General features: G+C 47.8%; 1 protein-coding gene across 1 annotated transcript in view; it reads right to left on the reverse strand.

Annotated features, from left to right (window-relative positions):
- The window catches only part of SIGLEC15 (sialic acid binding Ig like lectin 15), a 48,064-nt gene extending 34,971 nt beyond the window's left edge, over positions 1–13,093 (reverse strand). Inside the window, exon 1 of the mRNA XM_029060983.2 lies at positions 12,942–13,093. Coding sequence (XP_028916816.1) covers positions 12,942–12,993 — 52 coding nt within the window. The 5' untranslated portion in view covers positions 12,994–13,093. The remainder of the gene's footprint in view (positions 1–12,941) is intronic.
- Between the last annotated feature and the right edge of the window lie 1,101 nt (positions 13,094–14,194).

Here is a 14,194-nt window from a genome sequence, read left to right on the forward strand (position 1 = left end):
ATCACTTCACTTCTCTGTGCCTCAGTTACCTCATTTGATTCCTCCTATTTAGATGGTGAGCCCTATGTGGGACAGGGACTGTGTCCTACCCAATTAGCTTGTACTGACCCCAGTGCTTAGTAGAATTCCTGGTACACAATAAGCGCTTAAGTGACTTGTGTGACATGGACAGAGTCCAACACGATTAGCTTGAATATGCGCCTGTGCTTAGTATGGATTCTGGCACATAGTAAGCACTCAACACACAACACAAGGGCTTGCTATATGCAAGTAATAATTAGAATTGTGGTAATTATTAAGCACTCAGTATGTGCCAGCATCGTGGCTTAGTGGAAAGAGCCTGGGATTGGAAGTCAGAGGTCATGGGTTCTAATCCCGGCTCCACCACTTGTCAGCTGAGTGACTTTGAGTAAGTCACTTAACTTCTCTGTGCCTCAGTTCCCTCATCTGTAAAATGGAGATTAAGACTGGGAGCCCCATCTGGGACTAGCTGATAGCCTTGGATCTATCCTAGTGCTTAGAACAGTGCTTGGCACATAGTATCTTCCCTCCCAAACCCGGTCCTCTCCCAGACTTCCCTATCACCGTGGATGGCACAACCATCCTTCCCGTCTCTTGGGCCCGCAATCTCGGTGTCATCCTTGACTCGTCTCTCTCGTTCACCCCACGCATCCTATCCGTTACCGAGACCTGCCGGTTTCACCTTTACAATATCGCCAAGATCCGCCCTTTCCTCTCCACCCAGACGGCTACCTTACTGCTACGGGCTCTCGTTATATCCCGGCTAGACTACTGTGTCAGCCTTCTCTCTGACCTCCCTTCCTCCTCTCTCACCCTGCTCCAGTCTATTCTTCACTCCACTGCCCGGCTCATCTTCCTGCAGAATCGATCTGGGCATGTCACTCCCCTTCTTAAACAACTCCAGTGGTTGCCTATCAACCTCCGCTCCAAACAAAAACTCCTCACTCTAGGCTTCAAGGCTCTACATCACCTTGCGCCTTCCTACCTCTCCTCCCTTCTCTCTTTCTACTGCCCACCCCACATGCTCCTCTCCTCCGCCTCCCACCTCCTCACCGTCCCTCGGTCTCGCCTATCCCGCCGTCGACCCACGGGCCACGTCCTCCCGTGGTCCCGGAATGCCCTCCCTCCTCACCTCCGCCAAACTGATTCTCTTCCCCTCTTCAAAACCCTACTTAAAACTCACCTCCTCCAAGAGGCCTTCCCAGACTGAGCTCCTCTGCTCCCTCTACTCCCTCTACCACCCCCCCTCACCTCTCCGCAGCTAAACCCTCTTTTCCCCCTTTCCTTCTGCTCCTCCCCCTCTCCCTTCCCATCCCCTCAGCACTGTACTCGTCCGCTCAACTGTATATATTTCCATTACCCTATTTATTTTGTTAATGAAATGTACATCGCCTTGATTCTATTTAGTTGCCATTGTTTTTATGAGATGTTCTTCCCCTTGACTCTATTTATTGCCATTGTCCTTGTCTGTGTGTCCCCCCGATTAGACTGTAAGCCCGTCAAACGGCAGGGACTGTCTCTATCTGTTGCCGACTTGTTCATTCCAAGCGCTTAGTACAGTGCTCTGCACATAGTAAGCGCTCAATAAATACCACTGAATGAATGAATGAACAAATATCATTATTATTATTATTACTATAAGATCATTCATTCAGTAGTATTTATTGAGCACTTACTATGTGCAGAGCACTGTACTAAGCACTTGGAATGTACAATTCGTCAACAGATAGAGACAATCCCTGCCCAGTGACGGGCTCACAGTCTAATCGGGGGAGACAGACAGCAGAGCAAAACAGAACAAAACAAAAACAAGACAACATTATCACGATAAATAGAATCAAGGGGATATATATCTCATTAACAGAATAAATAGGGTAATAAATAATATATACAAATGAGGACAGTGCGGAGGGGAGGGAAAGGGGGGGAGGGGAGGAGCAGAGGATGAGGAGGGGAGGGGAGGGGAGGGAAAGGGGGCTCAGCTGAGGGGAGATGAAGGAAAAGGGGGAGGAGCAGAGGGTGGAGGTGGAGCAGAGGGAGAAGGGGGGTAGCTCAGTCTGGGAAGGCCTCTTGGAGGAGGTGAGTTCTCAGTAGGGCTTTGAAGAGGGGAAGAGAGTTAGTTTGGTGGACGTGAGGAGAGAGGGCATTCCAGGACAGCGGTAGGATGTGGGTTAAAGGTTGATGGCAGGATAGGCGTGAATCGGAGACAGTGAGGAGGTGAGTGGCAGAGGAGTGGAATGTATGGGATGGGCAGTAGAAAGAGAGAAGGGAGGTGAGGAAGGAGGGGGCAAGGTGATGGAGAGCTCTGAAGCCAAGAGTGATGAGTTCTTGTTTTGTGCGGAGGCTGATAGGCAACCACCGGAGGTTTCTAAGGAGGGGAGTGACATGCCCAGAGCGTTTCTGTAGGAAGATGATCCGGGCAGTGAAATGAAGAACAGACTGGAGTGGGGAGAGACAGGAGGAAGGGAGATCAGAGAGAGGGCTGCCACAATCATCCAGTAGGGATATTATGAGAGTTTGTACCAGCAAGATAGCAGTTTGGACGGAGAGGAAAGGGTGGATCTTGGTGATATTGTAAAGGTGAGACCGGCAGGCATTGGTGATGGATTGGATAATCAGACACTGTCCCTGCCTTCACAGTCTAAGTAGGAGGGAGAACAAGTATTTCATCCCCATTTTACAGATGAGGAAACTGAGGCACAGAGAAGTTAAGTGACTTGCCCAAAATCACTCAGCAGGCAAGTGGCAAAATGAGGATTAGAACCCAGGTTCTCTGACTCGCAGGCCCGGGTTCTTTCCACTAGGCCTCATTCTGCTTCTCCAAGTAGTGTGCTAAATGTTGGTGAGGATAAAATGTTATCGGATAGGACAAGTCCCTGGGTTCCCTATAGCTCACAATCTACAGCGTAGGAGAGCACCTGTCTCTTGTCTCCCCCCACTCCCGTCCATACTTCACTCTGCTGCTCAGATAATTTTTTTACAGAACTGTTCAATCAATATTTCCCCATTCCTCAAAAAATTCTGGTGCTTGCCTGTCTATCTCTGTGTCAAACAGAAGCTCCTTACCATTGGCTTTAAAACACTTAATCACCTTGTCCCTCTATTTTATTTCCCACCATATTTCCAACTGATTTCCTACTTCAACCTAGCCCACACCCTTTGCCTCTCTAATGCCAACCTAATCGCTGTACCTCAATCTTGTCTGTCTCACTGTTGACCTCTCGCCCATGTCCCCTCCCTGCCCTTTGCATATCCAACTGACAATGACTCTCCCCACCTTCAAAGCCTTAATGAAGGCACATCTCCTCCAAGAGGCCTTTCCTGACTAAGCCCTCTTTTCCTCTTCTCCCACTTACTTTTTCGTCACCCTCACACTTGGATTTCCACCCTTTATTCACCCCTCTCTCAGCCCCATAGCACTTAGGTACATATCTGAGATTTATTTATTTATATTAATGCCTCTCTCGCCCTCTAGGCTGTAAGCTTATTGTGGGCAGGGAGCGTGTCTACCAACTCTGATGTATTTACTCTCCCAATCACTTAGTACAGTGCTCTGCAATCAATTATATTTATTGAACACTCACCACATGCAGAGCATATAATAGATTTAGTAGACATGTTTATGGTAAGCGTTCAATAAATATGACTGATTGAGCAGGGTTGTGCCTCAGTTACCTCATCTGTAAAATGGGGATTAAGACTGTGAGCCCTGTGTGGGAAAGGGACTATATCTAACCTGATTTGCTGTATCCACTCCAGGGTTTAGAACAGTGCAATTATTATTCCCATTTTATTAATGAGGAAACTGGGACACAGAGAGGCTAAATGATTTGCCCAAGTTCACCCAGCAGGTCAGTGGCAGAACTGAGATTAGAACCTGGGTCTAACACCTAGACCCATGCTCTTTCCACCAGGCCACACTACTTCCTTTCTGTTCTAACAGCAAAAGGTTGGGGGTGGTCCCCTTCTTGGTCTCATATCAAGGGATTATTGGAATGGTACCACTACCCTCCCTTGCCAAGAAAACATCCCGGGCACCATTAGCATCCTCTTCCTCTGCCCAAACCACTCTCCGCTAGGGATCAGAAGCAGGGAGAGCTAAGTGGGAAGAGGATCATGGGGAACACAAAATGCCATTCCCATCCTGCACCAGTGATTGGAGTCATTGGCCTTAGAAAGCCGAAGAGGGAGAGAAGTTGCTCAAGGCCTTTCTGTGGAGTGAAAGAGTCCAGGGTAGGTTTCCCCTAGGGTGTGGATTTAGTTGGGAATGTGTGGAATGGAAGGGGGGGAATGTGGGAGGAATGCCTTGGGCCTTGTACACAAAAATATCCCGGTGCCTTATTTCCGAATGCAGCCCTTGGAGATGGGGAGGCGGATAGATTGAAGGAAAGGTGTTCCCCTCCCTGGAAGAACCTGAGTCTCATGAATGGCAGGGTGCTGAGTCCAGCCTGAGGTGAGGGCAGTGGGGTTGCTGGCTGGTCTGAGGTTCACTGTCAGGCCCAGGAAAGTCAGTCAGTCAATCATATTTATTACGGTACTTGTTAAGTGCTTACTATGCGCCAACCAGTGTTGTATGTGCCAGGTAGATACAAGTTAATCAGGTGGGATGCATCCCCTGTCCCACATGGAGCTCATATTCGTAATCTCCATTTTACAGATGAGATAACTGAGGCCTAGTCAAGGTCATTAGACACATGCAGAGCCCTGTACTGAGCCTATCAACCTCTGCACGAAGCAAAAACTCCTCACCCTTGGCTTCAAAGCTCTCCATCACCTTGCCCCCTCCTATCTCACCTCCCTTCTCTCTTTCTACTGCCCACCCTGTACATTCCACTCCTTTGCCACTCACCTCCTCACTGTCGCCCGTTCACGCCTATCCCACCATCGACCTCTGGCCCACATCCTACCGCTGTCCTGGAATGCCCTCCCTCCTCACATCTGCCAAACTAACTCTCTTCCTCTCTTCAAAGCCCTACTGAGAGCTCACCTCCTCCAAGAGGCCTTCCCAGACTGAGCTCCTCCCTTTTCCCTCTGCTCCCCCTCCACCCTCTGCTGCTCCCCTTCCCCTTTCCCTCCCCTCCTCTCCCCACCTCACCCTCAGCTCCTCCCCTCCTCTCTTCCCCTCCCCTCAGCACTGTGCTCATTTGTATATATTATTACCCTATTTATTTTGTTAATGAGGTGTACACCCCCTTGATTCTATTTATCATGATAATGTTGTCTTGTTTTTGTTTTGCTCCTCCCCTCCTCTCTTCCCCTCCCCTCAGCACTGTGCTCATTTGTATATATTATTTATTACCCTATTTATTTTGTTAATGAGGTGTACATCCCCTTGATTCTATTTATCATGATAATGTTGTCTTGTTTTTGTTTTGTTCTGTTTTGCTCTGCTGTCTGTCTCCCCCAGTTAGACTGTGAGCCCGTCATTGGGCAGGGATTGTCTCTATCTGTTGCCGAATTGTACATTCCAAGCACTTAGTACAGTGCTCTGCACATAGAAATCACTCAGTAAATACTATTGAATGAATGAATGAATGAATGAATGAATGAATGAATGAATGAATGAATGAGCCCTTGGTAGAGTACAATGTAACAGATGTCTTCCCTCCCACAACGAGCTTACAGGCAGGAGGGGAGAAAGTGAAGAGAGAAACTATGAGACAGGCACTGCCCTTGCTACCAAGGGGCTTGGTACCATGGCCTGGATGAAGCCTGGTAGGCTCCCCCAAGGGTCCCATTTTCTGCTGACCCTGGGCCCAGAAGCAGTGTAGCTTAGTGGAAAGAATGCAGGATGGCTGTGCTGCACTGTTGTCCCCCTGCTATGTGGCCTAGGGTAAGTCACTTAAATTCTCTGTGCTTCCCTTTCCTCACATGTAAAATGGGGAAGACATACCTGTTTTCTCTCTCCTTTGTGTGGAGCAGAGACAGTGTCTGATCTGATTTCCTAGAATCTACCACAGCGTTCGGCACGTTGTAAGCACTTTAGAAATATAACAGCATGGCCTAGTAGAAAGAGCACAGGTCTGGAAGTCAGAGGATCTGGGTTTTAATCCTGGCTTGGCCACTTGCCTGCTGGGTTACCTTGGGAAAGTCACTTTACTTATCTGTCCCTCAGTTTCCTCATCGGTAAAATGGGGATTGATTACTCGTTCTCCCTCCCGCTTAGGCTGTGAGTCCCATTTTGAAAAGGAATTGTGTCAAACCTGCCAAACTACTTGCCCAGTGCTTAGAGCAGTAATCAGGACAAAGTAAGTGCTTAATAAACACCGAGCTGTTAATACTGAGGCCTTACTGGCCGGGGCCTCATTGGCTGCGCCCCGCACTGAGTAAGCGCTCAATAAATACGATTGAATGAATGAATCAACCTGGAAACCACGGTTGAAAAATCCCTCTTCGAGCCTAGGTTTCAGGAAGTTTGGGAGACAGAGAAAGAATTGAAAATAGCACCAGGAATCCCACAGAGCCAACAGACAACAGGGCGGCAAAAGGATATCAACTGTGCAGTCTACTAATTCGGATGATTTGTCAGTATTTCTGTGTCAGCCTCTTCCTTTAATTAGTGTAAGCTCCGAACGGACGGGGAACATTCCTTAAAAATCTGTTGTTCTTTCCCAAGCCCTTAGTAAAATGCTCTTTGCTCAGTAAATGCTGTTGCTGCTATTTCTACTATTATTAAGCAAGCAAGCAAACCTGTTTATTGAGCACTTACTTTATGCTGAGCACTTACTTTATGCATACTAAGCACTTGGGAAAGTGCAATATAGCAGAATTGCTAGACACGTTCCCTGCCCAGAGAGGGAGACAGGTCTTATAATAAATGATGAATATCCATTCAATCGTATTTATTGAGTGCTTTCTGTGTGCAGAGCACTAGAGCAGGGGCTTGGGAGTCAGAGGTCATGGCTCCGTCACTTGTCTGCTATGTGACCTTGGGCAAGCCACTTAACTTCTCTGTGCCTCAGTTACCTCATCTGGAAAATGGGGAATAAGACTGTGAGCCCCATATGGGACAACCTGATTACCTTTTATCTACCACAGCACTTAGAACAGTGCTTGGCACATAGTAAGCACTTAACAAATACCATAATTATTATTATGACTAAGTCCTTAGGAAGTACAATTCAGCAACAAAGAGACAATCCCTGCTCTCAGCGGGCTCACAGTTGCCATGGGGCAGAGGGTGGGATGAATAAGGGGAATAAATCTATGTTCAAGATTGACACAGAAGGGAGAGGAAGGAGGGGAAATTAGGACTTAGTTAGGGAAGGCCTCTTGGAGGAGATGGGATTTTAATAAGGTTTGCTCGGAAGTTGAATTACTACTACTACTATAATAATAATAATGGTATTTGTTAAGTGCTTCTATGTGCCAAGCACTGTTCTAAGCGCTGGAGTAGATACAAGGTAATCAAGTTGATCACAGTCCCTGTCCCACGTGGGGCTCACAGTATCAATCCCCATTTTCCAGCTGAGGTAACTGAGGCCCAGAGAAGTGAAGCCACTTGCCCAAGGTCACACAACAGACAAATGGCAGAGCCGGGAGTAGAACCCATGACCTCTGGCTCCCAAGCCCTTATTCTTGCCACTAGGCCATGCTGCTTCTCATTCTAAGACTATTACTACTTATACTCTTTGTGGGGTTCAGTGTGGAAAAGCCTATCACTTGCATTTTAGTATTTTTCATCAGACATGTCCACATGGATATAGTTTGCTGACAACAGTGGTGTTTTCAAACAGCATGGGGAAACAGCATGGCCTAGTGGATAGAACACGGGCCTGGGAGTCAGAAGGACCTGGGTTCTAAACCCGGCTCCGTCACTTGTCTGCTATGTGACCTTGGGCAAGCCACTTAACTTCTCTGTGCCTCCATTCCCTCATCTGTAAAATGGGGATTAAGACTGTGAACCCCTTGTGGGACAGGGACTGCATCCACCCTGATTAGCTTATACCAACCCCAGCACTTAGAACAGTGCTTGACAAATAGTAAGTGCTTAGCAAACACCATCATTATTATTATTATTATTCAAACACACAGATCAGCTGTTCATGTGTATGTGTGATTGTGTATGTGTTTGTGGGTAGGAGATTTTTATCATATTTCTTGGAGGAATGCAGAGCAGTGAGATTCTGGAGCCTCTGAATTTGCATCTGTGTAATGAGCCCACATCACCACTAACCAGGGGAGAGGTGGTGGAGAGTAAATCCTTACGCTAGAAAAAGATTGAATGGGCATAGGTTTACTGAGCAGTCACTTTCCCCCTGCTACTGCCCAATTCCCCTCTCAGGGTTGCACCTGGAAAGTTTCCACTATTCTACCAGTCTCGACTCCTGGAGGGACAGTCAAGCAGAGGCCTTTCCTTCCATTCCATTCTAGCTTGGGCAGTGGCTAGCCAGTGGAAGGCATTGTGCTACAAGTCAAAACTCACCTGCGCCAGGCAGCAGCAGCAAGCGAGAAAGTCGAGGGTAGAGACTCAAATTTACTGCACGGAAGGAAGCGATGGTAAGCCACTTCCATATTTTTACCAAGAAAACTCTATGGATATACTACCAGGATGATTGCTGATGGAGGTGGGGCATTCTGGGAGACACGTGTCCATGGCGTCGCTAGGAGACGGAGATGACTCGACAGCATAAGGCGAAGCAACTGCCCAACTGCTCTATAGAGGTCTCGGGCTCAGTTCTTTAGCAATAATATTACAGGGACTTCTCTGCCTCCCTTTTTTCATTCAATAGCATTTATCAAGCACTTACTGTGTGCAGAGCACTGTATTAACAGAGAAGTCCCAGTGGAACTCTGTGGAAAAACACAGGCTGAGGAGTCAGAAGTCATGGGTTCGAATCCTGACCCTGCCACTTGTCAGCTGTGTGACTGTGGGCAAGTCACTTAACTTCTCTGTGCCTCAGTTCCCTCATCTGTAAAATGGGGATTAAGACTGTGAGCCTCACGTGGGACAACCTGATTACCTGTATCTACTCCTGCGCTTAGAACAGTGCTCTGCACATAGTAAACGCTTAACAAATACCAACATTATTATTAAGCTTTTGGGAAAGTACAACATAAAAATAAACAGTAACATTCCCTGCCCACAGTGAGCTCACTGTCTGGGGCGGGGAAACAGACATCAATACAAATAAATAAAATTACAGATAAATATGGGGCTGTGGGGCTGGAGGGGAGGGAAGAGGGAAGAGGGAACAAGTCAGGGCAAGCAGAGGGAGTGGGAGATGAAGAAAAGTGGGGCTTAGTCTGGGAAGGCCTCTTGAAGGAGATGTGCCTTTAATAAGCCCCTGAAGGAGGGGAATGTCTGTCAGATTTGAGGAGGGAGGGCCTTCCAGGCCCGAGGCAGGGCATGCACCAGGGGTCTTAGTCTCATGCCCAGGGCTGGACCTGGATATTCTCTATTTAGGGGTTTTTTTGAAGAAGAAAAAAAATCCACCCTGGCCCCACCGTCTCCAAAGCACATGCACTTGTAAAGAGCTATAGACATCTATAGATAATCGTGATCTATGTGTATATAAACAAGCAAATTGTCTAAGTTTTACCTCACATCTTAAAGTTGATCTTTTGCTCAGTGAAAAAGACCAGTTGACCAGAGCAGCTAACGCACGGCCCATGTACTCTCCCAAAGCAAGAAATAGACAAAGAGACAGAGGCACACAGTGAGAGACCGTGCGTGTGTGTGTGTGTGTGTGTATGCGTGTGTGCGTGCATGCGTGCACATGTGTGCACATTTTCAGGTATGCAAGTGTGCCACCTGTAAGTTGCTCCTTGTAAAACTGCATTGGTCAACTAGTGTCCCACACTGCCCCGTCAACCTTTCTTATGATTTAAGCCTGAACAAAAGAGATTCAAGCTAATTCACACCTATCCCACAATGAAATTGGATTATGATATTACCACATCGATGTTTTTATGGTATTTGTTAAGTGCTTGCTGTACGTTAAACACTGTTCTAAGCCCTAGGGGTAGGAAAGAGCACGGGCTGGGGAGTCGGAGGTCATGGGTTCAAATCCCAAGTCTGCTGCTTGTCAGGTGTGTGACCATGGGCAAATCACTTCTCCTCCACACCTTATCTCACCTTGGCTTCACGGACTCCGTCCTCTCCCGGTTCTCCTCTTATCTCTCTGGCCTGTCATTCTCGGTCTCCTTTGCAGGCTCCTCCTCCCCTTCCCATCCTCTAACTGTTGGAGTTCCTCAAGGGTCAGTTCTTGGCCCTCTTCTGTTCTCCATATACACTCACTCCCTCGGTGAACTCATCCTCTCTCACGGCTTCAACTATCATCTCTATGCAGATGACACACAGATCTACATCTCTGCCCCTGTCCTCTCCCTCTCCCTTCAGGCTCGTATCTCCTCCTGCCTCTAAGACGTCTCTACCTGGATGTCTGCCCGCCACCCAAAACTCAACATGACCAAAACTGAGCTCCTCGTCTTCCCTCCCAAGCCCGGTCCTCTCCCTGACTTCCCTATCACCGTGGACGGTACGACCATCCTTCCCGTCTCTCAGGCCTGCAACCTCAGAGCACGGGCTTTGGAGTCAGAAGTCATGAGTTCGAATCCCGGTTCGGCCACTTGTCAGCTGTGTGACTTAGGGCAAGTCACTTCACTTCTCAGTGCCTCAGTTACCTCATCTGTAAAAATGAGGATTAAGACTGTGAGCCCCACGTGGGACAACCTGATTCCCCTGTGTCTACCCCAGCGCTTAGAACGGTGCTCGGCACATAGTAAGCGCTTAACAAATACCAACATGGAGAAGCAGCGTGGCTCAGTGGAAAGACCATGGGCTTTGGAGTCAGGGCTCATGAGTTCGAATCCCAGCTCTGCCACTTGTCGGCTGTGTGACTGTGGGCAAGTCACTTAACTTCTCTGTGCCTCAGTTCCCTCATCTATAAAATGGGGATTAAGACTGTGAGCCCCACGTGGGACAACCTGATTCCCCTATGTCTACCCCAGCGCTTAGAACAGTGCTCGGCACATAGTAAGCGCTTAACAAATACCAACATTATTATTATTATTATTATCTTTGACTCGGCTCTTTCGTTCACTCCACACATCCAATCCGTTACCAACACCTGCCGGTCTCGCCTTTATAATATCGCCAAGATCCGCCCTTTCCTCTCCACCCAAATGGCTATCTTACTGCTACAGGCTCTCGTAATATCCCATCTAGATTACTGTGTCAGCCTGCTCTCTGATCTCCCTTCCTCCTCTCTCTCCCCACTCCATTCTATTCTTCACTCTGCTGCCTGGCTCATCTTCCTGCAAAAATGCTCTGGGCATGTCACTCTCCTTCTTAAAAACCTCCAGTGGTTGCCTATCAACCTCCGCGCAAAACAAAAACTTCTCACTCTAGGCTTCAAGGCTCTCCATCACCTTGCCCCTTCCTACCTCTCCTCCATTCTCTCTTTCTACTGCCCACCTCACACGCTCCACTCCTCCGCCGCCCACCTCCTCACCATCCCCCATTCTCGCCTATCCCGCCGTCGACCCCTGGGCCACATCCTCCTGCGGTCCTAGAATGCCCTCCCTCCTCACCTCCGCCAAACTAATTCTCTTCCCCTCTTCAAAACCCTACTTAAAGCTCACCTCCTCCAAAAGGCCTTTCCAGACTGAGCTCCCGTTTTCCCTCTGCTCCCTCTACCCTCCCCTTCACCTCTCTGCAGCTAAACCCTCTTCTCCCCCCTTTCCCTCTGCTCCTCCCCCTTTCCCGTCCCATCCCCTCAGCACTGTCCTCGTCTGCTCAACTGTATATATCTTCATTACCCTATTTATTTTGTTAATGAGATCACCTTGATTCTATTTATTTGCTATTGTTTTAATGAGATGTTCTTCCCCTTGATTCTATTTATTGCCATTGTTCTTGTCTGTCCGTCTTCCCCGATTAGACTGTAAGCCCGTCAAAGGGCAGGGACTGTCTCTATCTGTTACCAATTTGTACATTCCAAGCGCTTAGTACAGTGCTCTGCACATAGTAAGCACTCAATAAATACTATTGAATGAAATCACTTAACTTCTCAGTGCCTCAGTTACCTCATCTGTAAAATGGGCATTAAGACTGTGAGCCCCACGTGGGACAACCTGATCACCTTGTCTTCTCTCCAGCACTTAGAACAGGGCTTTGCACATAGAAAGCGCTTTATAAATGCCATTATTAACATTATTATTAGATACAAGTTAATTAGTTTGGTCAAAGTCTCTTTCTCACATTGGGCTCGCAATCTAAATAGGAGGGTGAACAGGAGAACGGAGGGTCAGAGAAGTTACGTGGTTACCCAAGGTCACACAACAAGCTATTGGCAGAGCAGGGATTAGAATCAAGTTCTCTGATTCCTAGGCCTGTGCTCTTTCCACTAGGCCACACAGCTTCTCATCTTCTATTCTTGACTGGGAAGACCAATGCGGTATGGTTAGACACTGCCTAAGCAACTTTCACCTCCCGCCTTATTTCACAAATGAGAATCTGGGAGACTCCCTTGCCTTGGTTATTCATTCATTCATTCATTCATTCATTCATTCAATCTTATTTATTGAGCGCTTATTGTGTGCCAAGCACTGTACTAAGCACTTGGGAGCTTGGGAGAGTACCCAATATAACCATAAATGAATGCATTCCCGGTCCACAGTGAGTCCACAGTCTAGAGGGGAAGACAGACTAATATAAGTCAATCAATACATAAAATTTCAGATATGCACATAAGCGCTGTGGGGCTGGGAGGGGGGAATGAATAAGGGGAGCAAGTCAGGGCAGTGCAGAAGGGAGTGGGAGAAAAAGAAAGGGCTTAAGGAATTCCTCAGCTGGTTATCATCTTGGCCTAGGGAAAAAATAGCAATTGACGCCCATCTGTCAGCAGATTTGGAGATCATCCCAGCAGTAAAAGAAAACTCCTGAGGTCATGTAAGGGGTCGCGGAGCAGTCTCACCCATCCTGAAGAGGCTGAGCCAGGAGGCCAGGAGCAAGGAGGACCAGTCCATGCCTGCGGAAGAAGCCCACGAAGAAGGCGTCGACGCTGCCTCTGCTCTCACAGCGTTCGCATCAGCAGCTCAGCATTGCCAACGTCCAGCTGCAGAGGTGGAGGGGATGAAGACTAGATCTGCCCGAGGTCAAGGCAGATGGGAGTTGGCTTTGGTTGGAGGAACTGAGTGTGAGAGGGCAGGGCACTCCGCTCCCAAGACTTCTGTGGTTAGTCATGTGGAAAACCCAAAAGGGGATCCAAGGCGGATGACTTAGAAAAGCAGCATGTCCTAGTGGAAAGAGCATGGGCCTGGGAGTCAGAGGTTCTGGGTTCTAATCCCTGTTCTAATCCCTGCCATTGCACCTTGGACAAATCACTGAGCTTAATAATAGTTAACAATTATGGTATTTGTTAAGTACTTACTATGTGCCAGGCACTGTACTAACCTCTGGGGTGGATACAAGCCACTCACGTTGGACAGAGTCCTTGTCCCACGTGAGACGCAAAGGCTCAATCCCCATTTTCCAGATGAAGGAACTGAGGCCCAGAGAAGTGGTGACTTGTCCAAGGTCACACAGCAGACAAGTTGCAGAGCTGGGATTAGGATCGATGACCTTCTGACTCCCAGGCCCATGCTGCTTCTCTGTGACTCAGTTGCCTCATTTGGAAAATGGGTTTCAGTGTCTGTTCTCCTTCTGACCTAGACTGTGAGCCCCATGTGACACAGAGACCTGATTATCTCGCACTTACCCCAGCCCATGTAGCACAGTACTCGACAAATAGTAAGAACTTAGCAAATACCATTATTATTATTATGATTTTCCATGATGGGTGGTAGAAAATCTGCATTGACAGCAGATTGAATTGGGGAAGTTTCCCCACACGTTTCCCCAAGAACTCAAAGCAGAGACCTGCTCCGGGTCTTCAGACCTCAACTTACCTTCTCTCGAGAAGGTGGGGACAGAGATGGGTCTGGGTGAATTTCTCCTCAACAATCCTGCAGTGGGGTTATGAAATAGGGGGTGATAATGGCGAAAGTTGCTTTTTGCTCAAATCCAGGGACTTTTATCCTGGAAACTCAAAACCAGTTGTAGTAACAGATGCCAGATCAACAAAGCAGCTCTGAGACCTCGGACCAAGAAGTTTGTATTAATTATTCAGTGGAGATAACATAATATAACATAATATAACATAACATAAACAGTGCCATTCCTGGGTCA

This window comes from Ornithorhynchus anatinus, chromosome 3, assembly GCF_004115215.2.
Source record: "Ornithorhynchus anatinus isolate Pmale09 chromosome 3, mOrnAna1.pri.v4, whole genome shotgun sequence".
Classification (NCBI taxonomy): Eukaryota; Metazoa; Chordata; class Mammalia; order Monotremata; family Ornithorhynchidae; genus Ornithorhynchus; species Ornithorhynchus anatinus.